The sequence below is a fragment of the Oculina patagonica genome, chromosome 2 (assembly GCF_052425735.1).
Source record: "Oculina patagonica isolate OP01 chromosome 2, crgOcupat, whole genome shotgun sequence".
Lineage (NCBI taxonomy): Eukaryota > Metazoa > Cnidaria > Anthozoa > Scleractinia > Oculinidae > Oculina > Oculina patagonica.
Genome location: NC_135759.1, coordinates 37,799,141 through 37,824,003, shown reverse-complemented (window position 1 = coordinate 37,824,003; position 24,863 = coordinate 37,799,141). Strand labels below are relative to the sequence as shown.

The window sequence follows — 24,863 nt, the reverse complement described above, 5'->3', positions numbered from 1 at the left end:
TTTGTTTTTCCATGTTATTGTAGTGTAATGTGTCCATTCACTAAACTGGCCAGATACTGGGCACCATGTGGAATGAACCAATCATCATTTACCTTGGAGGTTTGAGAAAACAGGCTTCCAGTGTTTGTATTTGTGTGTCACTTTTCCGTGGAATTAAAATGTTAAAATTCCACGATAAGTGTTAAAATGTTAAAAGTTCAGTTTATACCTCCTTAAAATGACTTTAAGTTGATCTGTTTCATTGTAGAAGAAAATTTCAAATTTGTTTAAAATAACATGTCTTCCTTCTAAAATCATTTAGACAGTGGTAATGATTGTCTTAAACCAATATTGCTAATAATATTGCAGATTGTTCTTGCTGAGTGCGAGAAGAAGAAAGAACAACTTTGGATAACCAAAGATTTTTCAGTTACAGCTCAGGTAATAATTTGTAATAAAAGACACTTTATTATAATATTATTATTGTATTTGTCATGAGAAAGTTCTTATAATTCTTATAATTCATCTGACCTGCAGTAGTATTGCTAGAGGCAGGTAATGCCAGGATCTCAAGCAACAGTCACGTAAAAACACATAATTGAAGAGCTGCGGGAATAAACGGCCCCTGGACTTTCTGACTAAATCGAACATTATCGAAACAGCTCCAAATTGCGCATGCAGGTTTGTTTACGTGTGCTTAACAATGTCCTGTCTTTCATTTCACTGGTCTTTGTTTCGTTTTTGAAAAATTACACATGCAAAAAGACAAGGTTTTTGCTCGCGCGGCTTCTTTTGTCTTTTCTTTTACAAACGATAAACAAAGGAAACCTTTTGTTTCTCAAAACGATGAAGTCAGCTAAAGTTTTGGGATTACAGGCCTAGCCCCAACCCCTTAGCTTAACCCTAGCGAAAAGCTAACCCTAAACCCCAAGGGTTAGGGTTAGGGTCTGACGCTAGGGTTTCATTTCAAATTTAGGGTTAAAAAGCTAAACCCAAGTTTAAGGGTTAGGGTTAGCGTTAGCGTTTCAAGCGGCTAGCTTTCACTGCAGTCTGCTTGCGGTTAGCTTCTTTTTGTTGTTTCGGGCAAGACTATGTAATCTGTTACCGTTAGCTGTAATTTTGAGGTGAAAGTGAAATAAAGACTGATTGTTGATTGAATACGTCTGAGTTGTCACATAACTATTTTCTTCGTGTGCGCCCTCTCACTTCTTCTCCCTCCTTACTCATCACACTCTACAAAATCCCGGAAAAAAGAAACTAACATCGATTGATTGATTGATGTGAAAGGAAGAAAATTTTGCAAGGGAGGTCCCCCCAAACCTATAAAGATTTTTTAAAGTCTAAAAAGTCACTCCGCAACTTCGCGGCAGAACCAAGCGACCCTGTAATGGCGTCCCGCAAATTTTTTCGGCGGCTCAAACTACTTTGCAACGTTTTCCGCTAGCGCTGTTGTACAAAAAAAGGAGAAACATACTATTCTTCGAGCGTGCTGTAAACTTACGGGTATTCAGACTTATGATGTCCTTCAACACCTGGCAGCCGCAATCGAGCTAATATAAACTTTTCCTTTTACTTTCACAACACGCCATTTCGCTTAATTCAAACTCTTCCGCCTCTAACATGTGACCTTACGTCACAATGAGTATCCAGTCCTACGCTACTCAAATCAACAAAAGACACGCACCGAGTCGAAGAAATGCTTGTTAATGGTTTCTCGTCTCCGTAGACGCTAGAAAACCCTACAGGGAAAGATGTACACGCGATGCGTTGGAAAACTCAGTCTGCTAGCTGACTGGGAGCACGTAAGCTTGCAAAATGCCTTTTTTTTGCATACATAATTTCTGAAAAACGAAGAAAAGACCAGCCGAAGCAACACAGGACAGTGTTTAGCACACGTAAACAAACCTGCATGCGAATTTGGAGCTGTTTCGATAATGTTCGATTTAGTCAGAAAGTCCAGGGGCCGTTTATTCCCGCAGCTCTTCAATTATACCCATACACTCAAGCACACTGCTTGCTTGGTCATGTGACACACAGTTTTCCTCCCTAAATAAGGGAGTCCTAGATGTCTACATAACTCTACACCTACTGAAAAACATGTTGTTTTGGAAAGACTCAAAATTAAGTATACCTAAAGATATTGTAAAATATTAAAAAGCGATCTTTTGGAATGGTCCTTGATCGACCATTCCATCGACTTAGAAAAACTTTGGAATCCTGGCATACAGTAGTTACGAACCATGCTGACAGTAATGCGAAACAATTACCAAGACAATATTTAATTTTATTTTGAACCTTTCATTTGCATTTTTACCCGCACACAAACATTTTTATTGTTTTTATTATAATTTTGCTTTTTCACACTTTTTATAGTATATATTTTAACGTTCGCGCTTTTTATTCATTACTTGTCAAAGACTACAGACTGGTATTCGAAAGCTCATTTTCATCATATTTTTAACCAGAGATCGCTTTTTAATATTTTACAATGTCTTACCCTGTTTACTTGTCTATTTTTAAATTAAAGATATGTTGCAAAAAATATTGTTATAAAATTAATGCTGCGTGCAAAACAGTGTACTAAGCAATAAATCAGATTATTTTGTTATACACATTGTGAGCTGTGCTTGCATTGCTAAGAAACATAGGAGATAAAATAAGTATATTTAAATAATTCATGAGGCATTACAGTCAGGGGAAATATACATGTATATAAGTGCCAGTTTTGGGAAATCTTTGTTGAAGCACTCGAAGAGTTTCCGAATTATCTCATCCAATCCAAAACTAGCGTGTTGGCCCACGAGTACTCCAGAAGCAATTGCGCAAGCAAAATATATATATATATATATGTCATGTCGCTTAGCAACTTCTGGGACAAAAACCGCAGGCTCAGTCACTTCTCGTAGAAGTGATCGCGCCATCAACTAGCACTTGTTCCCCTGTCTGCAGTAGATAAGGAAAGTCTCCTGGGGAACAAAAGAGCCAGATGTCAAATTAGTGTTGGTGCTTACCGGTACCAGTACTAACTCTGATATAAAGTCTAGTGGTGTGACATGATTGATTTATGACATGACATGACATGACATGATTTATGACATGACATGACATGACATGATGGCATAATAGCATGGCATTATTTCTATTTTACTTATTTTATTTTTATATTTTAATATATATTTCACTTGTTTCTCGAAGAAACTAGCTTGTCTTAGCTATATTAAATTCGAGGATAAATAAAGTTTTATTATATATGTTAAGCAACTAATATTCAAAGACATTTATTTTTGAGATTAGTGGCAGCATTCATTGGTGAGTTTCTTAATGTTGACTGTACATGTACATCACACTTGTAGGGTAAATGTCTTGACCTGGTTAATGTGACCCATAACCACACCTACCAGCAAGTTGAGTTAAACCCTGGTGCCCCTGGAGAGATTGAGAACATGCTGGAGAAACTTCACAAGGCTCTACATGAGGTATGCTGTGCATGGTAAATTAATTTCCTCCCCCTGTCTCCCTAGAAATGTTTTTTTCCAAGTTAAGATGATGGGCCTGGGTGTATTTAACTTTGTTATAATGAATACATACTAGTTATGCAATGCTTTAGAGTGGCATACTATGGAATATCCCACAAGTCGAAGGCTTGTGTGTATACCAAGAAAATACAAGTGACAAGTGGGATATTCCATTATGATAGTATAGCACGAGAAAGTGTTGTGTAACTTTTTTATACCATGCCATGCAAAAAATGCTTACTAAATTTCGTCCAGAATAAGGTCGCAGTTGCAGGATCGGAAAGTTTCCTGATTGGCTGTATTTTCTATGGCATGGTATAAATACTAGTTATGCAACGCTTTCGAGTGGTATACTATGGAATATCCCACGAGTCACTTGTATTTTCTCGGTATACACACGAGCCTTTAGGCGAGTGTGTATGTTGCAGTTAATTTGTGATCTCAGTTAATTTTTTATTTTAACTAGTTAGTTTTTTCTAACTAGTTGATTTTTTTTAACTAGTTAAATAATGGGGTTAGGGTTAGGGTATCATATATTTTAAAAAATAGTGGTTCACCCAACGTTTCCTACGTGGCACAGTGGATAAGGGGTTGGACAGCAAATCCAGAGGTTGAGAGTTCAAATCCAGTGCAGGTTAGTAAAAAGAAAAAAAATATAATAGTACTTACGGGAGGGGGATAGTAGCAGATAGTAGGGGAGGGTTAGTAAGGATGGGGGGGGGTATGAGATATCAAGGGGGGAGGTGTTCTACTTTTTCTACTTATTAATCTAGAATAATAATAAAAAAACTAGTTAGAAAAAAACTAACTAGTTAAAATAAAAAAATTAACTAAGATCAAAATTTAACTGCAACATGTATGCCAAGAAAATACAAGTGACAAGTGGGATATTCCATAGTATACCACGAGAAAGTGTTGTGTAACTATTTTATACCATGCCATAGAAAATACGCTTACTAAATTTCGTCGAGAATACAGTCGCAGCGCACTATGGGAAGGTTGGGTTGAATACCGTCGGATATACAACGGCTTTCCTGTATTCTGATTGGCTGTATTTTCTATGGCATGGTATAAAGTACTGGTAAGCTGCGCAATGTATTTGAGGGGGCGGTACATGCTAGTAGTTAGGGCACTGGGGTCACAGGTTCAAATCCTCAAACCCTGCCAACTAGTCAGACTCCCACTAGTTGGGATCTGTAACAAGTTTTCTGTTTGTTCATCTATTCAAGGGCCACACTATATAGGCTGTTGGAACACCAGTAACTGTGTCTACCCTGAAATAATAGGTTTTTTTTTATGTACTAATAAAACATATTTACCTCATTATACCAATACACTGTATTATCAAATTGTGTAACTGTTTTGCTCTTAATTTTTGAAAATTATTCATTACAGTGTACTGTTTCTATAATAAAATATTTTCTCTATCTCTTTAGACTCTAGCTTTACAAAAGTATACATGTCAGCTTGCTCGACTTCATATTGACACGTACATCTATGATATGCTGCACCAGTCATCTATTTTAGGGAATGTTACAACAGAGACACTTGTCACAGGTGAGAGAAAACATTGTCTGTCTTGACAGTGGTCATAAAATCTTTTTTAATAAATTATATAAAAAATAATGTGTGGGATTACCAATATGAGTCATATTTAAAGGCGGAGTACATGTAAATTTCACTCTATGACCTTGATCAATATTCTCAACTTTCTGTCTATACTGTAAATGGGGTGGGCATAGGCGGCGGGATGGCAGAACATACAGATTGTTGCTAGTTTGCTTGCGGTTAGCCTTCACTCTAGCTTCGACCTTGCAGCAGTTAGCTGTCACTCTAATTTGTTAGTTTTCACTTCGGTTTGCTTGCGGTTAGCTACACCCTAGTTTGCTTGTGATTAGCCTTCACTCTGATTTGCTTGCGGTTAGCTTTAAGCAATTTGTTAGCCTGTGTGGCAGGCGTAAAAAGGGGAGGGGGAGGGAGAGGGATAAAAGAGGAAGCAGGAAGGGAGGGAAACTTGCATTTTAGCCAATCAGAATTTTACGGCCGCCATCTGGCCGCAGAAATGTACAAAAGGGGGTTCTTAGAGCAGGCATCCCTCCCCTTCTTACCCCACTTCCCCTCCATTTTTTCTGTTTCTCTCTCTTTCCCAAACCCCCTCTTCCCTCCCATTTCGACGCCTGCTACACAGGCTAACAATTTGTTGATTTTGGCAATACTACTAAATACTATTTGGTCATTCCGCCGTTCCCACCGAATAGGGTCTCCCTATTAGATGTATAATCAGTAATAACAATACATTTAACCACTCTCTAACCACTGTACGGTGGGAGACTCTTGGTGAATGGGGGACCTTGTTTATGACCTCACTCACCACAAGACTCCCATACACACTTACTCGTTCCTCATCATCATCATTATTAATTAGTTATTATTGTTTTACTAATATTGTGTCAGAGCTGTGCCCAGTTGAACTGAACCAAGAAGTGCAAGCTGAGATTCAGAAGTTGCGTGACTGTATCAGTGTATTGTTCATGTTTGTGCGACAACCAATTCAAGATGAAGAGTTTGTAACGATCATGAATGGCTGGATGGAACAATTGGTATGTTCATTTTTTCACAGATGCTAAGTGATAATTAGTACTTACTCAATCCCTTGGAGGCATGTCTTGAACACACCTTTTGTATATTTTTTGGCACATTTTTAAAATTAAGATACTAACCCACATGGTGACAATAACGTGCTGTCAGTAAGTCAGGTAGCTCGAGAATTTTTCAAGAATCTTGTTTGAGTTATTTAATGCGAGGATTGAGATGCAAGGGATTATTTTCAACTTACAACTGCTTTTGAGCGGTACTGTACGGTAACAGTACATGTATATTCTTTGAATCCTTTGCTTTACTCTGTACCTATTTTGACATGTACACTTCTCAGCTCTCACCTCTCAATGTTTAAAGTGACCAGTGCGCATCATATCATTGCCACTTGAAAGTTTTTCTAATCAAGTTTTGAAAATTTTTTATGGCCTTTTGTTTGAATGGTCATTCAAAGTCCAAGAACTAGAGTTATCAAGTATCATGTTCAGTTTCTTTCAGCTGTCATCTCCTCCTATCGCTTTCTAGCATCTTGATTGGCTAATTTAAACTAGTAATAGTTCTCACTATAAAGCTGCCCCCGCCTTTTTATAATTTGTTTTTTGTCGCCTTTAATTATTAATGCCGATGGACTGCACAATTAGGCTTCTTTTTTACTGTGTCATGCGGATTTCTTTTTGTGACACGTGCGTCCAAAAAATTCAAAGTTCGTCGATAATACCTAGCGCGCGGAAATACACCTAGCGGAAATAAAATACAATTATTCGTGATGACAAACGCTATTCCCGCTTATAACATTCAAAATAAATTAAATAATTTCCAGGCCAAAAACCTAAAAATTCCACAGTAAAAAAGCACATTTAAATCGAGAAAAAACCCACTCTTTGGATCAAATAATTGACAGTTTGTAGGATACGAATACGTTGTACCTTGTACTAATGAAAAGTTCACGCGTTTGTTTATTACTCTTGTAACTTTAAGATGTATACGATACAACAAACCTCCGCAAACCTAAATGTAACGCTTGGAACATAGGTGCCGGCACGTAGCCAAGAACACGAAACAATTGCTCGAAATCTTTCGACGTATTACTAACATTTGCTTCAAATATCACTTAACACAACCAAAGCAGAGAAACCGCTCGAACAAATCTGTGAACACGCGTAGGCCAAAACCGGAAAACAAAACGCTGCTAGCAGATGGCGAAGCTCGAAACGCGAAGGTGACCAAACGCGACCTCGTGGTTGCAAGTACCCGACACCACCGTGCGCGCTTGCTAAAATATTACCCGTCACGACCGTGCGCGCCTAGTTTTGTCAAATCGAGAACGCTTCGCCCATTACAAACACATTTCTTACTTTTTCAACAAATATTCTTTGTCCTTGTATGTATACACGCGGGGAGTCCTAGGGTGCCTCCTCGGGTTTTGGCCTCTGGGCCAAACCCTGCGGGGGCAACAAAAGTTATTTGTCTGAGAAGATACCAAAAGGTTGTCAAATAGAATAAAAAACTTTGTCAACTGGCAACAGTTGTGACCCGCAGCACTGCAGTAGGATGTACATGACTATGTTTTTCCTTTTCATCAGGTTGCTGTTCTGTTACGTGTAGCTTCATTAGCAGATCTTGTATTCCTGTTAAATCACATGCTGAGATGTCCACCTGGATTCACGAGTAAAATTGCGCACTTCATTCAGTTTCCTGTGCCGCAGTTCAAAGTTCAGGGGTACAATGTGGTAGATGAGCCGTATTACTGGGACAATCCTCTGGTACATCACTTTGTTGCCATGTTAGCAGCAGTTCTGCAGCCTGTCAGGTAATAAATGTTTTCAAATAATTGCAGAATTTTTTCAAACAATAGTCTGAAGATAACAATTTATATACCGTAGAATTCCGGTTATAAGCCCTGGGCTTATACAACTTCGTAAGGGGTTTTGGGTGGGCATATAAGCGGAGGGGCATATATCTGGGAGGGCTTATAAGCGGAATAAAAAAAACGTTTCGAAACGAGCCATCAGGGAGTGTTGATCGAAATACGTTTTTAAGGTTAAAAACACATAATAAAGCATCCTTAGCCCTGTTCAGTACCATCATTTAGCAGAGGGGGGCTTATAACCGGATGTATTTTTTTGTTTTAAGGTAGATGGGCCTATAACCGGGGGGGGGGGGGGCTTATAACCGGAATTTTACGGTATGTCTTAGTTGATATATTAACATCATATTTTTTTAGAAATACCATCAAAAGGCCATGATTAGATTTAGTATGGTAACCTCTTCTTCCATATAAGCAACACTGTATAGAATCTCCCATTTGAAGACTTAGTTAATTGATATTTGTAGTTTGGCTTACTTTTAAATGCTTAAAATGCCAATGTCTCCAATGAACACCTTCTCTTGATAAACAGCAATTTGGTACTGCCTTGGATGCTAAATCTTTTTTTTTTTCTCACTGGTACCTGTATGTGACTCACAGAACCGCTCAACGTCTGTAGCCTTGCTACACAATGAAGAAAGTTAATATTATTAATTTTTAAGTAGGTTGATAGAATGCTACTGACAGTGCATTTTGAAGTTTATGTACAGCATTAATTTTAGCATTAATTGGGTGGCCTAAATACATTTCAATAATACTCATAGATTTAGCCAAGCCTAAAAGTGGAGCTCTCCGGCTATTCTCTTTGCCATTTATTTTAATTTGAATTTACTGGCCATAGGCAGAAAAAAATTAAGACTTGAGCCCATGCCACGATCCAACGGGAAAAAACCATTACCTGGTTGGTGGTCAACTTAAAAAAACAGGTGACCTTGATGAGCTCTAAACCTGTGTCGCAATATAGACATGTGATACTGGTCAGCAGATACCTTGGTTTGACAGCTGTCAATTGATAATAACACGAATGTCTAATGTCAGAGGTGTAAGCTGACAATAATCTTTAACCTATTTCTGGAGTATGATGCCATCTTGTGCAATGGTGCCACGCATGCCTGTGAACAATGCTGCTGGCCATGATGACCATAAAAATCAAATGCATGGTTTTCCTATTCCCCCCCCCCCCAAGGGAAAAAAAAAAAAAAACGCCGCGCGCGCACCGCGTGTGTGTTTTCCTACTGTTATGTATAATGATTCTCCTTATAATTTCGTGGTTATGGGGCTCTATTTATGGTGCTACCAAATTGTACTTTTAATAATTATTACCTCCACCTTACAATCATTATGTTTGCTATTATTGCAGAGAAAGAGAAGGATTTCTGCAAAAACTTTCACTGGGAAAACAAGGTACAGTATTCTCCATGCATGCATGCATCTTATAAATTAATTCTGGCAAAGTACAGAAATGGGATCATGTTGTTTGGTACTATTAAAACCTGTTCCATTATGCATGAAGCTGGTGTCGTGCCACTAGTGCACATTAGTATACCCCGCCCCCAGGAGGAAACCCCCCCCCCCCACCGGGCCGTGGAGCGCGCTAACCATAGGCCACCGCGCCTCTACAATTTTATTAGTATATACTAATAAAAACAGTTGATAGCGTTTTCGGCACACGCTTATTGGCTAATCAAAGTCCAAATATCCTTTGCTATTCACCTCCGAGCATCCCTCCAGAAATTCACGGACTAAACTAGTCAAAAATAATATTTTGGCACTTATCTTATTCTTTAGAATAACCATAAGTTAAGTAACAAAAATTACCACAACACCTCCATTGAGGGCGTTGACAAAATCTGGATCGGATCGCATCGACGGACCGGATCACGGATCGGATCACGGATCGGATCACGAAAAAAAAATAAAAAAATAAAATGGTTGTCTCCTCCCAGGTATAAATGTCGGCGTAACAGCGGAACGTGGAACAGCGTATTATGAATTTTCTTGCCCCAATCGAGACAATGAAACGTACGATCCGATCCGTGATCCGGTCCGTGATCCGGTCCGTTATCCGGTCCGTGATCCGATCCGCGATCCGATCCACGATCCGATCCGATCCGCGATCCGATCTGCGATCCGATCCAGTCCGCCATCTGATCCAGGTTTTGTCAACGCCCAAGTAATTGCAATACAAGCTGCAGATGTTTATAAGATGTGAATGTGTAGCAAGAAAGAATCATCAGCCTTCTGTAAAGTTCTGTCTCAAGTTTGGTTGATCTTGACTGTGGCAGTCCTTTACTGGTCAGAGAGAACAACCCACCATGTTGATGAAGTTGATTTTAAATATATAATATCATTATCATTAAAAAGTGTTGAAATTTGTTTACAGCTGCTGTGAGATCAATAAGCTGGACTATTGTGGATGATGATGGAGAGTCATTAGAGGTTAGTATGAACTTACTACTGACAGTACATTAATTTACTTGCTTTAAGAGTGAGCTCTACATTTATCCTCTTATTGAATGGTAAAACAGGGACACACACGATTTTTTAGTTGATTTTTTCTTAGAATTACTTCACTTTTGGCTCACGATTTTGAAATATAACCTTTAAAGAAGAGGGGGGGGGGGAAAGAGAAAAAAAAAAAAAAAAAAAAAAAAAAAAAAAAAAAAAAAAAAAAAAAAAAGGCCGGATTAAACCATTTCACCCCCCCCCCCTCCCGGGGTGATTTGTGTAGTAACTTGTAGTGATTCAACGTATGGGCCTTTAGTTATCTTATCAAATTTTACAGTGATTGTCAAGAGTCTGTTTCTGTGTTCTCCTTTGTACTCCACAAATTATACTCCCCTTAGTCCAAATACTATATAGTTGACAATTACTAAATATCATTTTAAATAAGAAAACTATACTTACTCTAAACAGTTTTAATGTTAAAACCTTCCATTCTCTTTTATTAGGATGAGGATCCAGAAACCAGCTGGATGTTGATTCAAGAGAATGATCTCATAGCGTTATTCTCGCAGTTTCCTTTTGATGCAATTTTCAAGCACCTTCTTAAAATGGACCCCAACATTCCCAGTAAGCCCAAACAATTTATCCTAATATTTAAGAATGTTAACTAAATAATTCAATTTCAAATTGGACAGTTTTTCATTAATTTCTGCTTGGCTTGTATCATGTTGAATCTCATCAAAAAGCTTATAAATTAATTTCATTGATTTATTTATTGTTTTAACTAGCATATACATGTACCATATGTTTAAAATAGCCAAAAGGTCTTTAATAGTGCTTAGCTTACTTAAAAGTAGCCTGCCCTCTCAGGGCCCCCTCCCAGTTTCTGTAGCTTAGAGCAAGCAGGACTACTGCTACATCCCTCCCCCGCTGCCCCCTCAGTTGAGATGCTGGTAAGGACAACACCCCCCCCCCCCCCCAACAAATTTTTCAGGTTACCAGCAGTAGAGAGTGGTCTCAGGTCAAAAACCTAGCAAAGTTTGAGCTGCCTAAGCCTGACAAATTACTGTGCCTTAAATCAATAACATACAAACTCTGAAGTTTAAAACCCCACCGATGATTGCATTTTTTCCTGCTGTTAATCATGTGGCAACACAAATAATTTCAATCAAAAAGGATCGAAATTTACCATTTAATTTATTTTTCAGATGATTGCTTGATTGAATCACATTACCATGTAGAACACACGACAAGCCGTGACATAATGAGAATGTTGGCATTTGCATCCTGCATTGTGTATGTGATGGGAAGTGCTTTCCGCACCTATGAAAAAGTGCGCTATAGGGCATTTGTTAAGAGAGTGGGAAGGACTATCAGGTATTTGCCATTTGTAAGGTAGGATCATAAATTTTATTTCAGGATACTGCCAGTAAAATTGACTGAAAGATTTGTTTAACCTTTTTTGACAACTCCCTAATTGTGGGTTAAAATCAGTGTATAGTTACGTTGTGACCCCTCTACAATCACTAAATCCACGGCATCGTAGTCGTGGTTGCTATAGCTTCCATTTCGCGGGAAAAGATGGCCTGCTACATGTACATCATCATCCAAAAACCGCTGACTACATAGATAGTGAATTGTTCGTGTTGCAAGTTGTGAGAACATCGCTATTGACAGACCTCATTTCTATGATCCTCGCCCCCCCCCCCCCCCCTCCTGGTGTAATTAAATACTGATTATATTATAATATATTCCAGGCAGATTGTTCAGTATGTGTTGGATCACTGGTCAGATTACAGAAGCTGGAGAGTAAATGTCTGTGGAGATTCTAACAACACTGTTCCAGATTCTGTCTTCTCTGGCAATCAATACTCATTACAAAGGCTTCAAGTAGAAGTTGATCAGTTCTTTCTCCGAGCTGCACATCAGATCATATCTGCGCACAGGTACTAACAGGCCTTAAAATGTAGATCCATCCTATTCAATTTAAACAGGGTGGGTGTGGGTAGATATAAGGCAAGTAAGATTATTTGGCACTCCTTCGCGCCTGTGTGTACATGCACTAAAGCATTGAACGTGATTATCACAGAGCTGTGATCGTCAAATGCCATAATTATTGACATGCAAATTCAGTTTTTTAAAATGTCACATTGTCTGTGGCTTAATGCAATTTTAAGTCAATGCTTTCTCAATCAGGTTTATACTTTTAGGGGTGTGGCATGGTAAATGAGAGACTTTGCAAGATGGCGAGACTAATATTTTACTGCGAGCCTGAGACCTTTCTAGCCTTGCAAAAGAAATCGAGACTCAGAGAAGGCATCAATGAAAAATTTGAGACAAAGAGCCCTGAAATTTGGCTAAAATTTTGTGAGACACGCATTTTTTGAAGGACCATTCACCACCCCTACTTTTATCAGTGGTACTTAACCCTAACATTCTAAAGTCCTACGGTCCAGACCTATAAACTAAAAATGTACATAGTAATAAATTAATGTGCACTTTTTAATGTGTTTGTAACATTTTCAAGTGAACATTTTTGTTGTAGACTTGGTGCTTGGCAGTTTTTAGCTGACATGCCCTTTGGTAGTGTCTCAACTGAAACACTCTGGAAGCTGTTTTGGGCACTTCATGTAGATGTCACCAAACTTGACTCTGTGGCAACCATTCAGAAAGAGGATTCTTTTAGGGATGATTGGAGAGAGGTGTTGCAAAGTATGTACAATTTAAAACACTGCTATAAGGGCTAATCATTCCTAACAGTGCCGTGCCGTGCCGTGCTGTGCCGTGCCGTGCCGTGCCGTGTCGTACTTAATTAACATAGTAAATCGCTTAGCTGTTGTCACCTAAGTTAAGTGAGGCCCTGCTAGGGTAAATTCCGACAAGCAATATGGCCCAAAAAAGTAGCGGCAGCACATAAAACAACATCACGACAAAAGACAATCCTTTTGGAATTTTTTTCAATTTTACTACCCACAGCGAGGCGTAGTTTAATAAAGCAGCAACAAGGTGCATTTTTAAATTTAGACAAGCTACATGGAAGCCCCCCTGGCAGGGCTTTCTAAGTGACAATCGTGACACACATTGTTCTTCTTACACACTGCAGGTCGTCAGGGGGAATTTACCGACCAGCTTGCCAGAATGTCACAGTCTGAAGCTATCTTCTTGCTGACTACTTTTGCTAACATAGCCACATCAAGAGATGGCAAGGAGAGGGACTTAATTGAAGCAATCACAACAGAGGTTTACAAGGTTTGGAAACAGAATATTCCTTTTGAGTACATTTTCTTACATATTGCATTGGAACCCTGATGTGCGGGAGGCATGGTGACTTAATGGTTAGTGTGCTGGATGCCAGATTGAAGGTTCTGGGTTTGAGCCCTAGCAGGGGCTGGCCACTGTGTTGTGTTCTTGCATGAGAAGACTCTTCACTCTCCCAGTGCCTCCCTCCACTCAAGGAGTATAAATGGGTACCAGTAAATTGTTGGGCCCCCCGGGGCAACCTGAAAGAAAGATGGGAGTATCCTGTGATGGACTAGCACCCCATCCAGGGAGAGTAGCAATACTCTAGGTTGGCCCATCCTACCTAAAGATGATGAGGATGATGACTTCGGACGAAGAAGACGGTGGTGGTGGTGGTGGTGGTGGTTGTGGTCGTGGTTTTGGTGGTGGTGGTGATGATGATGATGATGATGATGATGATGATGATGATGAAAGCACATTTCCATATGCATAATGCCCTTCACAACACTTTGCAGAGGATTTGACCAGACTGCAGTAAGAGTTTCAAGAATGAGCAAATCCAGAGGCCAGGCCACAACACCAGGAACTCCATGCCCTACTCTTTGCAATTTAAGTGTGTGAGTTCTTTAACGTCCCCTGCTGACCTGAACAGTGAAGATGCAGGAGACCGGGCCTACTGTTTTTCTCCTTTCCGAACTGATGTTCCATTTGCGTCATCGCGCACCCTCCTCGCCCTGTATTGGTCTGGTCTGGCTGCCCGAGACCTCTTCCGTAGTCCGTTGCTTTACCAACTAAGCTAACATGCATGTCAGCAGTACATAAACTAGTTGGGAGTAAAGTAATCCCGACATGGGGATAAGTTAAAGGATATTAATAAATAATTTTTTAATGGAATTCTCAGAAATCAAGTGATTCTACTTTTGTCATTACAGGTTTCATTCATTGCAAGTCAAACCAGGGAGTCATCCTCTAAGACTGGAAGATATCTTCTAGGAACCATCTCTAGCTGTCATCCTTTTGTGATATCAGTTTTGCTTGAGAATGTCAATGCATCTCTTGATACTATTGGAAAGGTAACGCTTTGTTCAGATGCTTGATAAAATTTCTGCTAGTAATCTGAATTTATTCCTGGATCAGGAAGTAAGGAGGTTTTAATGTAGGGTAACAAAAAAAAAATGTGTTATAAAAAATGGACAGGAATTGAAATTGAAACTAGGTTATATCATACATTGTACAAGCTTTCAAAAGACAGTTAATTATTGTATTGGGAAAATTTTTGTGTATAATCGTCCTGGCAGTTCCTCAGAGATCTAAGTATGCTGGAAAGAAAGTTCTCACAGGCACTTGCCACTGACATACTGTTTGCCCAGTATGTATCATCGTAGGTCTCACTCTGGACACAACAGATGAACTGATGCTTCCTCTTTGCCACAGTCCTTCATTTTGGATCTTTACCTTTTGCTCTTTCCATCTTCAAACCTCCAATTTAAGACGATTTCAGTCGTCATGGCGACTAAATTGGAACTGAAGTCACCAGTCTGGCAACTAAAATTTGAGAAGAGGGATTGGAAGCATGAGCTTTATTTAGCGACTAAAATTTTTCACTGGCGACCAAACTTGAGCAGTCAGTGACCAAATGGCCACTAAGAAAGAAAATAATCTTGGAGGGTTGATCATGTGTGAACATGTTGGCCCTGACCTTTATCAGTTTCCAATTGTATGACTATGTTGGGCAAAACATTGATGAATGTGAATGTTAGTGTACATGTTATATTTTTTATTTATCCCTGACAATAATTCATTTCTCTCTGTTTATGTTTTATTATTATTTTTTTGCCAGGCTTGTGTTTACCTGTTCAGTGGCTTATCAATTCATCTATGGCATCCAACATACAAAAACATGGACTGCATCATATCCTGGCTGCTGAAGGCTGACTTATCTTCTCCAGAACACCAGCTAGCACGCTATATCATTTCCAACTTAAACTGGGGACACATAGGAGAGGTATACAAAATTTAATTATGAAATTCAAAATACTGTTTTTATTAATCAAGCTTAATGTAAGTGGCATGAAAATAAATTCCAAAAATTTGAATCAGAATGCTTTGACTACTTTTAATCAACCCACTGCCATTTCAGACCACTAGGATTTTTGCTATTGCTAAGCATTAAAAAGAACCTCAAAATGATCCTTCTGGAACTCATAAAGTCAAACAGGGACAGCATTCGTAAAGCCAGAGAGGCATATTTAATTTGTGTAGGTAATACACTTGAACCTCATGGTCTTAACAGATGGGATGGAACTTATTCTTCATTTGGTTTTATATGCTGCTCAATAGTTGTAACATTATTATTCCCTGAAGAAGTCTCGTTGGAGACAAAACATGTCTGAAATAAACAAAGAAAACTTAACAACATAAATAATGGCTCTTCTTTGTGTTACTCAAAAAAAAATTTTAAACGTGACCACCTGTAAGCCATAGGATAGGCTATAAGGTAGGCCATGGCCTTCCTCATGTTTTGTCCACACCCCCATTAAGTCACCACGCCTCCCATTTTTTGATGGGGAAGCACCTAATGTTTGTTTCCCTTGATAGCCTGGAGAGAGTGATAAGCTGTTCTTACATCACTGTTGGCACCGAGCACTAGCAGTGTCACTTGTTGAAGTATCAGCATTACGTTTACCCAACCTGCCTGGAGGAATAGCACATGAAGCTTTTAAGGAAGACAGTGGACTCCTTAAGCAGGTGTGTTATAATTTGGAGGAGAGTTTGAATTCATTAATCCTTTTAAATGTATTTAGAATATTTCCTGTTATGTAGCCAGATACAAACCAAGCATTGGTGGGTCTCTGTTGCGTAGACAAAAAGTAATGTAGTGAAAGTTCAAGAAATACATATCCACAAACATATCTCTGTTAGGAATTAATGTTGTTAAATAGCTAGATTTATTTCTTGCATCTCATGTAATACTATGTAACTAGGCACAAATTTCAAGAACTTATTGATGATGATGATGATGATGATGATGATGATGATGATGACGATGATGATGAGATGATGATTGCGCCTCCCTCGCCTCCCCTCGTCCTCCCTTCCTCGGCCTCCTTTCGCTCCCCTCGTCCCTTCCCCTCTCGCCTTCCCCTCTTTCTCCTTGTTTCCCTCTGTTGCCCTTCTCTTCCTGGTGTGTTGTTCTCTGTTTTTTTCCGCCTCTGGCTGCTTTACCTGGCGTGCGGGGGCAGCTGTCCTTTCTCTTTCTTCCTCTCCTTCCCCCTCCTCTCTATCGCAGAATTCTTTCTTTGATCTTCTTGTACTTACTACTGTCCTCCGATAATATTATCTTTATTGCATGTTTTTTGTTTTCTTCGACAAATAACTATGGTGGGCGGGGCTGACAGAGTCGCTCTGTATTCCCCCTGACTATAGTGCGGCATGTGATCTTGGCCCGCCTATGTAAAAAGAATCACTCTTACTGGTTTTTTTTTTTTTTCCTCTGGTTTTTTTTGTGTTTTTTTTCCTTGGTTTTCTCGTTTTTTCTTCTCCCTTTCTTGCTTTTTTTCTCTCGTTTACCTTTGGTCTACCAGCCGACTGTTAGTACTTTATCGTTCTGAGTTGTTCCATTCGTTTCTCGTTGCTGTGCGCGGATGCTTCACTGTTCGGTTGTGGCTTGGCGCTTGGCACAGAGTTGCTTCTCTCTTTCTCTAACCACATCCTCTTTGTTTACTTGTTTGTCCGACTGGCCGGCTGTCTGTGTGCTTTTTGTTCGGGCTACCGAGGCACTGCGGTCGTCTTCTCGTCGCTTTTGGGTGTGGCACATGGCATGCGCACCCCCTCTCGTCAAACTCTCCAGCTTTTTTTGTCTGCTTGTGGTTTGCCGTGCCTTCTTTCTTTTGTTTTCTTCTTGGTCGCGCTTGTTTTTCTTCGTGTACTGCTCCTCTTCTCCCTTTTCCTTCCTCTGTCTACCTTTTCCCGCAACTTTTGCTTTGTTGTGCGCCAACTCCACTACAACGTCCTGTCCGTCGTCGGACTCTTGTGTCTGTGTGGGCTCGGAGTACAACTGCCGTCTCCGGTTCCCCGACAGCTGCACACTCTTACCCTTCTGCTTTTTTCCCGCCTTTCTTCTGGCTCTCGCTCCTTCTCTCCCTCCTCGGGGTCCCCTCACTCCCCGTTTCTTCTTTTTGGGTCGTCTGGGCGCGTCCCACACCAGTCCTCCACTTATTTTCTTTTGCGTGCTAAAGTCTAATCTCCCTTTTCTCCAACAACCTCTAGCTTGGGCACTACCTCTTTTCCCGTTCCGCGTGGGTGCCCTCCTATCTTGGGTCTCCTCCTTGTCTCTCTCTACTTACACTCTAGTCTTTACTACTGACATGGTTTCTTTGCTCACCGCCTTTTCTTTTATCTTATATGTTGGGCCTTTGATTTTTGGGCTGCTCTCCCCCCCCCCTCCTTTTTCTCGCCATCGGTGTTCCTCTCTTTTGTGCACAACATAGGTGACATGCTTTCGATTTTCTTCGGCTTTTTTTGTTTCTTGTTGCTACCGTTGGCTGCTTTTATTGTGACGTTCTGCTTGGGATAGCTTGGTCTGGTCCACTCCCTCCTTCCCTCCTTGCCCCCCCCCCCCCCTCTCTCAGCTTATTTTTTACGCACGCGTGACCGTTTTTTTTTCCTCATTTTCCTGGGGATTAACAAGCGAGAGATCCTTTTTGAAAAACTGAGGCTCACGTTTTAATATTTGCCACATAAATCTATCTTTTGTATTTTTATGCTTTCCTTGACATTTTCCCTACCGTTCACTTTCTACTACGCGTGTTTTTTGGCGAGTAGCACTATTGCGCTCGACAATCATATTTCGCGCGAACAAATGAAGATCTTGATGTTGTGGAGAGTACTGATTGCGACGGATGGCAGTGAATTCTCATGAATCTCGCTCCTTCCCTTTTATTCACTCAGCTTTATTACTTTTTTTGTGGTGAATTGTTCTTTTCTCTTCCGTTCTCGTCTTTGTGCGACCGCTGCACTACGTAACTGCGGGAGGTGTATACTTCTTTTCGCGGCCATTTTGAGGTACTGAGGTGTAGCTGGACGCTTTACGCTCTCGTGCTGTCTATAAAGGTGTAACTAATCTGATGAGCTGGGCAGCTGTAGACTATTGCGTCGAGAACACGCTAGCTGATATGGCATGGTGGCGAGAGAATCTTGTCGCGAAGAGATCTGTGTGCACCGACTACTTAAATAGATACGATTGTTTGATTACTTGGTCTTTACCGTTATAAGTTATAAAGCAAAAGGTTACTTAAGAGCAATTAACGTGTGACTCACCTGAATCGATGTAGACTGGGAACGGCGTAATTCAACCACAAAACTGAGGGGAAAGTCAACCTTCACCACGGCTTATTTCGAACAAAAACAGAGGGAAAAGTCGACCTTCACAAACATTGGTTTGTATCATTCAAATCTTTTTTTTGCTTTGCTCTTTTACTTGCTGCTTTCAAAATTAGTTAGAACTGTCTTTATCTTTCTAAATGTTTGGCAGTCTGTCCTTTTTGTTTCGTATGTTTTCCGCTTTTGTGGGTTCCACCTTCAAGAGATAAGATCGAAAATCTTGGATTCATATTTCACTTTTTTAGAGCTTGAAACAAAAAATACTAAATCTCGAGGTATGTATTTCTTGGAAGAAACAGCTTAAAATGTCAAGATATTAAATTGTAAAAATTTAGTTTGGTCGCGGTATTCGTTACATTGCGCACAAGCAAAAGTACATCAGCATTACATGAAAACTATAGGGCTTTAATGTCGTGGAAAAAGATTGAAATCGGCTCAGTTTTGATTTTTCTACGAATTTTTTTTCGTATTTGAAAATGGCGGTTTCTCGACTTCCAAATATGCAGAAAAAGCAAAAAATGCTTAACAAGCAAAATTATCAGTTGCATTAGCTTGGTATTAGAATGTGATGTGTTGTAACTGCTGCATTGTCGCTCAGTGGTCTGGTTCCATTTGGTAGTTTGACTTTGTCATTCGTGAAACTGGTCGCTTCCCCTCCCTTCATTCATTAACTTTTCCTAGTCATTAATGATTTTTCTTTTATTTTAATTTTCCTCTTTGGATACTTCAACACGCAAGCTTCCTTATAAGATATATTGCTGTTTTTTTCGCCGCTACACTCTTTCACGCCTAGGGAGGGGCTGAATAATTTTTTTCAGTCATCCGCTCTCCGTGAGTCTCGTTGTGCAGTTTTGGCTAGTGTGATACTTTTCTACGGTCTGTTTTTTGGTGTGTCTTTACTTTCTTCGCTTTGTCTGTTGTTGGGGGCTCTTCTTCGATTTTACGGTCGTCTCTCCCCTGTCCTCTTTCTCTTCGCAACGATTAGCCTTCGTCATAACTTATTCTACCTTCTTAGAGTTCTTAATTGTATTTATCTGAACAAGTACATGAGTCGGTGGCCCTCGGTGAGGTGACATGATTTATTGCTTGGTAACCACGTGACATTGTGACGTCATACTTATTGAAAAAAAAAATATTGTAAATGGTCTCTGTTTCTTTTTTGGCGATTTGGTGGGAGCTCACCGGGTGTAAACTCGGCGGCATTTTTTGTCTGCTCTACCGATTTCCCAAAATAGTGGTGATATCGTGATTATAAGGGGATCATGGGTGATCGGTCTAGTCACTGCAAATCGCGAAAAACGACATTTTTTAGCTGTATTCCCCGTCAAGTCTACTCTCCCCTCACCCCCGAGCTATAATGATCTTCCCGTTAGCCATTTCAACTGGTCACCGCCAATCATACATTTTTGTTTTGCACTATAGTCTGATGCCTAAAAACGTAAGTCAATTTAAATAAATTTGCTTTTACTTTTGCCCATTTAAAAAAGTTGGTGATAGGCGAGGGGAAAGTGTACGGTGGAGGATTCCAATGATGATAATGATGACGATGATGATGATGATGATGGAATAAATTGGAAAGTTTTAATGTTTCAGGTGGCACTGATAGCGACGTCATCCTACAATCGTATGATGCAGCCAAATTATGAGCAGCAGCTGTATGAATGGCTGTGGGAGGTGATGTTAACTCTCAGGCTCCACCCAGCCGACCTGCCTATGCCAGTCATGCAGTTCACACAGCACCTTCCAAATGAGGAGGAGTTACAAGGTAGCATGCTGTCCCTGTTGTATTTTAAGTGTGATTCCAAGAAGCTCAAAAAAAATTCTGAGATCATTTACAATATGTAAGTAAACTCGATAATAATTACGTGTACTGGGTATTAAATGGAACAGTACTCAACAAATACCCAGGACACCATTGGGAAGAAGAAACATAATAATCAGAATACTTTTTTGAGTGTGCTTTACAACAAATGGCTTACAAATTAAGCTACAAATAACAAATTTAAAATTTAAAACATAAACATTCTATATTAAATAATAATAATTTAATTGGCGCTTAATTTCCTGAACCCTGTTTTACACATAACTAGCTAGCTCTTTTAAAAAGATACTAACATCTATATTTGCATGCCTACCAGAAAGTCAAACCAAGTTGACACGACTTTGAATTAAGCATTCTTTTTCTCCATAGCTAGCGGAGAAGCAGGCCCTGGTTTTGCCAGCTTAGTGAAGTCACTGTCAAAGGAAACATTGGAACTTGCTAATGAGAATTGCCTTGCAAGTATGACGCATGCTATTAAGGCAGGAGGACAACTTGCATGCTACGCTGCCATAGCAATGACCACTCTAGGTACCAGGTAAGTATTGCACCTTAAAGTGCGCCTAACCCTCGAAACAATACTTTCAAAATTGATTGTACACGAGTTAGAGAGTTGAATGATTAAACATTTCTTCATCTCAATGTTGCGTTTTTAAGTTATGAAGGTTTATTTTTCCAATATGTTAATGAGTATGACGTCTGCCCAGGCTTTTAAGCATACTTGTTTTGCTTATATCATTATTTACTCGCCATTACCAGACACCAAATTTACAATAAAAATTGTGAAAATTGCGAGTATTATGCTTTTAAATACTGCTTGTGTGAACCAGTCAAAATCTTTATATTGAATGAAGACTGGATAGACATCATACTCATTAACATATTGGAAAAATAAACCTTCATAACTTAAAAACGCAACATTGAGATGAAGAAATATTTAACCATTCAACTCTCTAACTCATGTACAATCAATTTTGAAAGTATTGTTTCGGGGGTTAGGTGCACTTTAATTACTGTATCGCATTTTTAATGTGGGAGGCACACTGATTCGTGCTATTTCTGTAGAAAAGTATAGTCAGGTAATGCAGGGGTTGAGTAGAGCTCTCACGAGGTCTCACATGAGATGGCTGCTACCCTTCAAGAGAACAGAAGAACAAACAACAGAAACAATGCCCCTAGCCCCCAAAACAATTAGCAACTGCTGCACTGTAGAGGACCAGTAGAGAGCTGCTACACTTGTGTATCATTTACCTCACAGTTATAGCTTAGTGAACCTCAACTGGTTGCTGACATTTAGCTAGAAACTGAAAAGTGAGTAGCTTATAGTGCAGAAGTTGGTGTCTGAAATAAACTAGGATACCAGGCCTGCCTCATCTGGCTTACTTTGGTTTGCCTTTCAGAGGTTCAGTGATGAGTCAGAAACACAATGGCAAAACAGTTAATTAAAGACAGTTACAGTGTTTCTATTTTCACTTATAATTTTTTTATTTGATTATTTTCCTGACAGCCGCGACTTTTTCTTGGGTGCGGGCTTGGATCACTTGACAGTCATAGTGAATGAGAAGTGCTTTGATGCTGCTTTGAGGATTGTGGCAAATGTAACACCCATGTTTTTTGGTTGTCCAGAGAAACTTACACAAGAACCAAGGTAATACTTATTTCTTTTGTCTCTTGTACAAATGCCCCTCTAATAAATGCAACGCAAGATTCCCTTACTCTGCTATAAAACAACCACCTTCCTATAAATATCACTCTCTATTAATTTGTTCCAAATATCACAAACAATCATCAGTGGCTTATATTTGGTAAACTTCAATGCAGCATATAATTATGTATTACAAAGTCATGTAAAATTATTGCAAATTAATTGCATTTCTTTTTTGTCTCAATTTACATTATTTATGAAACCTTGCCCTTACGTTTTTTTTTTAGATGTTCTTATTGTTTTTTCTACACAGGTTTGTTTCAGTGATTCATCGGTTAAGCCAGCTGGACAGTGATAATGCAGGCTACGCAGAAAAGCTTCTTCAAGCCTCCACAGTTGGACAGTATTGTAAGAGACTGGTGGGAATCATGCAGGTACAGAGTTCACAGGCCGATGTGTCTCTTGGCATGTCAGTTCTTTACACCCTGAGATCTGCATGAATGTCAATTAAAGATGAAAATTGCTTGCTTTCTACTTTATGATTATAATTATGATAATGAAGATGAGTAAAGGAAAAAAATAAAAAATAAAACTGGTTTCAAAAACTTTAAACCGAAAAAAAAATTTAAGCCACGACATAATTAGACTACGAGCCCGAGTTTTCTATGAGCGATAGTCAACTCGGCTGCAGCCTCGTTGACTATCGCTCATAGAAAACGAGGGCGAGTAGTCTAATTGTTTTAGTAGAAACTCCAAAGGATTGCAGTCCAAAACCTACAATATTGTGCACTTTGACGACAAAAATCAAGAAACTTTACCACTTGCCGAGCAATACGAGCGAAAGTAAAAAACGTAATGAAGTCATTTCGTCGCTATGGCAACTCCGATGTCAATATAACACTGGTCATAAAAATTTCATCTTTATCTGACCCAACTGTGGTGATCGACTTTCGATAGCATTGTTAATGGCGACGTAGTCAATTCTCAAATTTGAGCGGTGTTTCCCCAAAAAAATCCAGTTGAGCCACCTTAAGGTAACTGTGGAGTAGTTATGGAAAACAATAATTCTTACTAAATTTAATGAAAAAGGAGTTGTGTTCTGACTTAAACACAAGGCAATCTATTAAAATAAGTCTAATGCGTTTTGGGGGGTAAATTTATTAATCTCAAAAGTAAATGTCATTGTTGTCACTGCAAACATTTGTGGAAACAATCTTTTTCTCTGCTGCAGAGCCATGTTCAGAAGTTTCAAGCACCTGGGATGGTAGGCTCAGTCAGTGTTGTGGAGTTTTGGTTGCTCACTTTGTGTTCATTGCCAAACTGGTACAGGTTAGTGGTTGTATGGCAGTGTGGGTTTCTCTTTTTGGGGGGAGGGGGGGGGAGAGTTGTCAAGGGGTGGGGGCATTAAGGGGAAGGCATTACATTTCAAAATGGTCTCAGGGGTCCCAAAAAACTGATGTTCTATCCATCGGGTGAAGGGGGAAGTGGGGTCATTAGTTATGTAATTCAAAGGTAGCTGATGTGCACATGCTGTACTCAAAACACCACTTCATTATTAATTTTATTAACATTCAGTGGATGAGAGCAATGGAACTAGTTGGGGATACTGAAAAAAACAACAACAAAGAATCCTATAGTTACGTATAGTTTGCAACTACTAAACATTAACTTTATTACGGTGCTGTTCAGGAAAACTGAAATTGTTTTATATGGTCCTGTAGTCTTAATAATCCGGTTTGAGGTTTGCTGTATTTAACAAATTTCGTTTGGATGAATGACCTTTATGTGCCTTCTTTCCAGGGATGTTTGTGTGCAGTTTTTGCTTGATAACCTGATCAAAATTGCAGTGAGGGTTGAAGGAAGCCTTACTGTGATACAGACTCACCTTATGGATGTGTACAAGGTATGCACAACACATGAAAAAATGTGAATGAATACAGTGCTTTAACAAAATATTTAGACAGCATTTTGTCTGGCCATTTGCAAACTGGGTTGGTATCCCGTGCATAAACGTGCAAACCAAACTCAAACCAGCTCACCAAGCAAAATATAAATCCAATCTGTCCTCCATTATTTTTGGATTGCCAACACTCATTCAATTACAACCAGGCACTGTTGATTGCAAGACTAGAAAACTAATAGTCCAACTCCATTAAGAACTTTGCCAGCCTCTTTCTAATTCTGACATTTTTTTCCTTATGATTTTTTGTCAAGGTTATACTCAAAGAAAGTGGAAGTCAGGGTGTTGTTGCCTCTATTGTCTCTTGGGTAACATCCAGCAGCAATGCTCCTCCTGTTCTGTGGGACATTAAGGTGAGATACTACAGCTTTCTCCTAGCATTCTAGTTCTATGAATTAGTATTTTGAATGACACGT

General features: G+C 39.5%; 1 protein-coding gene across 1 annotated transcript in view; it reads left to right on the top strand.

The window, feature by feature from the left end:
* The window catches only part of LOC144644597 (ectopic P granules protein 5 homolog), a 51,963-nt gene that overhangs the window by 3,170 nt on the left and 23,930 nt on the right, over positions 1–24,863 (top strand). Inside the window, exons 5-26 of the mRNA XM_078504118.1 lie at positions 349–420; positions 3,333–3,455; positions 4,931–5,051; positions 5,949–6,094; positions 7,673–7,899; positions 9,317–9,360; positions 10,340–10,395; positions 10,908–11,028; positions 11,610–11,778; positions 12,159–12,347; positions 12,947–13,113; positions 13,505–13,650; positions 14,574–14,714; positions 15,482–15,646; positions 16,240–16,389; positions 20,617–20,788; positions 21,215–21,380; positions 22,350–22,490; positions 22,801–22,921; positions 23,719–23,816; positions 24,288–24,390; positions 24,702–24,800. Of these exons, the coding sequence (XP_078360244.1) occupies positions 349–420; positions 3,333–3,455; positions 4,931–5,051; positions 5,949–6,094; positions 7,673–7,899; positions 9,317–9,360; positions 10,340–10,395; positions 10,908–11,028; positions 11,610–11,778; positions 12,159–12,347; positions 12,947–13,113; positions 13,505–13,650; positions 14,574–14,714; positions 15,482–15,646; positions 16,240–16,389; positions 20,617–20,788; positions 21,215–21,380; positions 22,350–22,490; positions 22,801–22,921; positions 23,719–23,816; positions 24,288–24,390; positions 24,702–24,800 (2,937 nt within the window). The remainder of the gene's footprint in view (positions 1–348; positions 421–3,332; positions 3,456–4,930; positions 5,052–5,948; positions 6,095–7,672; positions 7,900–9,316; positions 9,361–10,339; positions 10,396–10,907; positions 11,029–11,609; positions 11,779–12,158; positions 12,348–12,946; positions 13,114–13,504; positions 13,651–14,573; positions 14,715–15,481; positions 15,647–16,239; positions 16,390–20,616; positions 20,789–21,214; positions 21,381–22,349; positions 22,491–22,800; positions 22,922–23,718; positions 23,817–24,287; positions 24,391–24,701; positions 24,801–24,863) is intronic.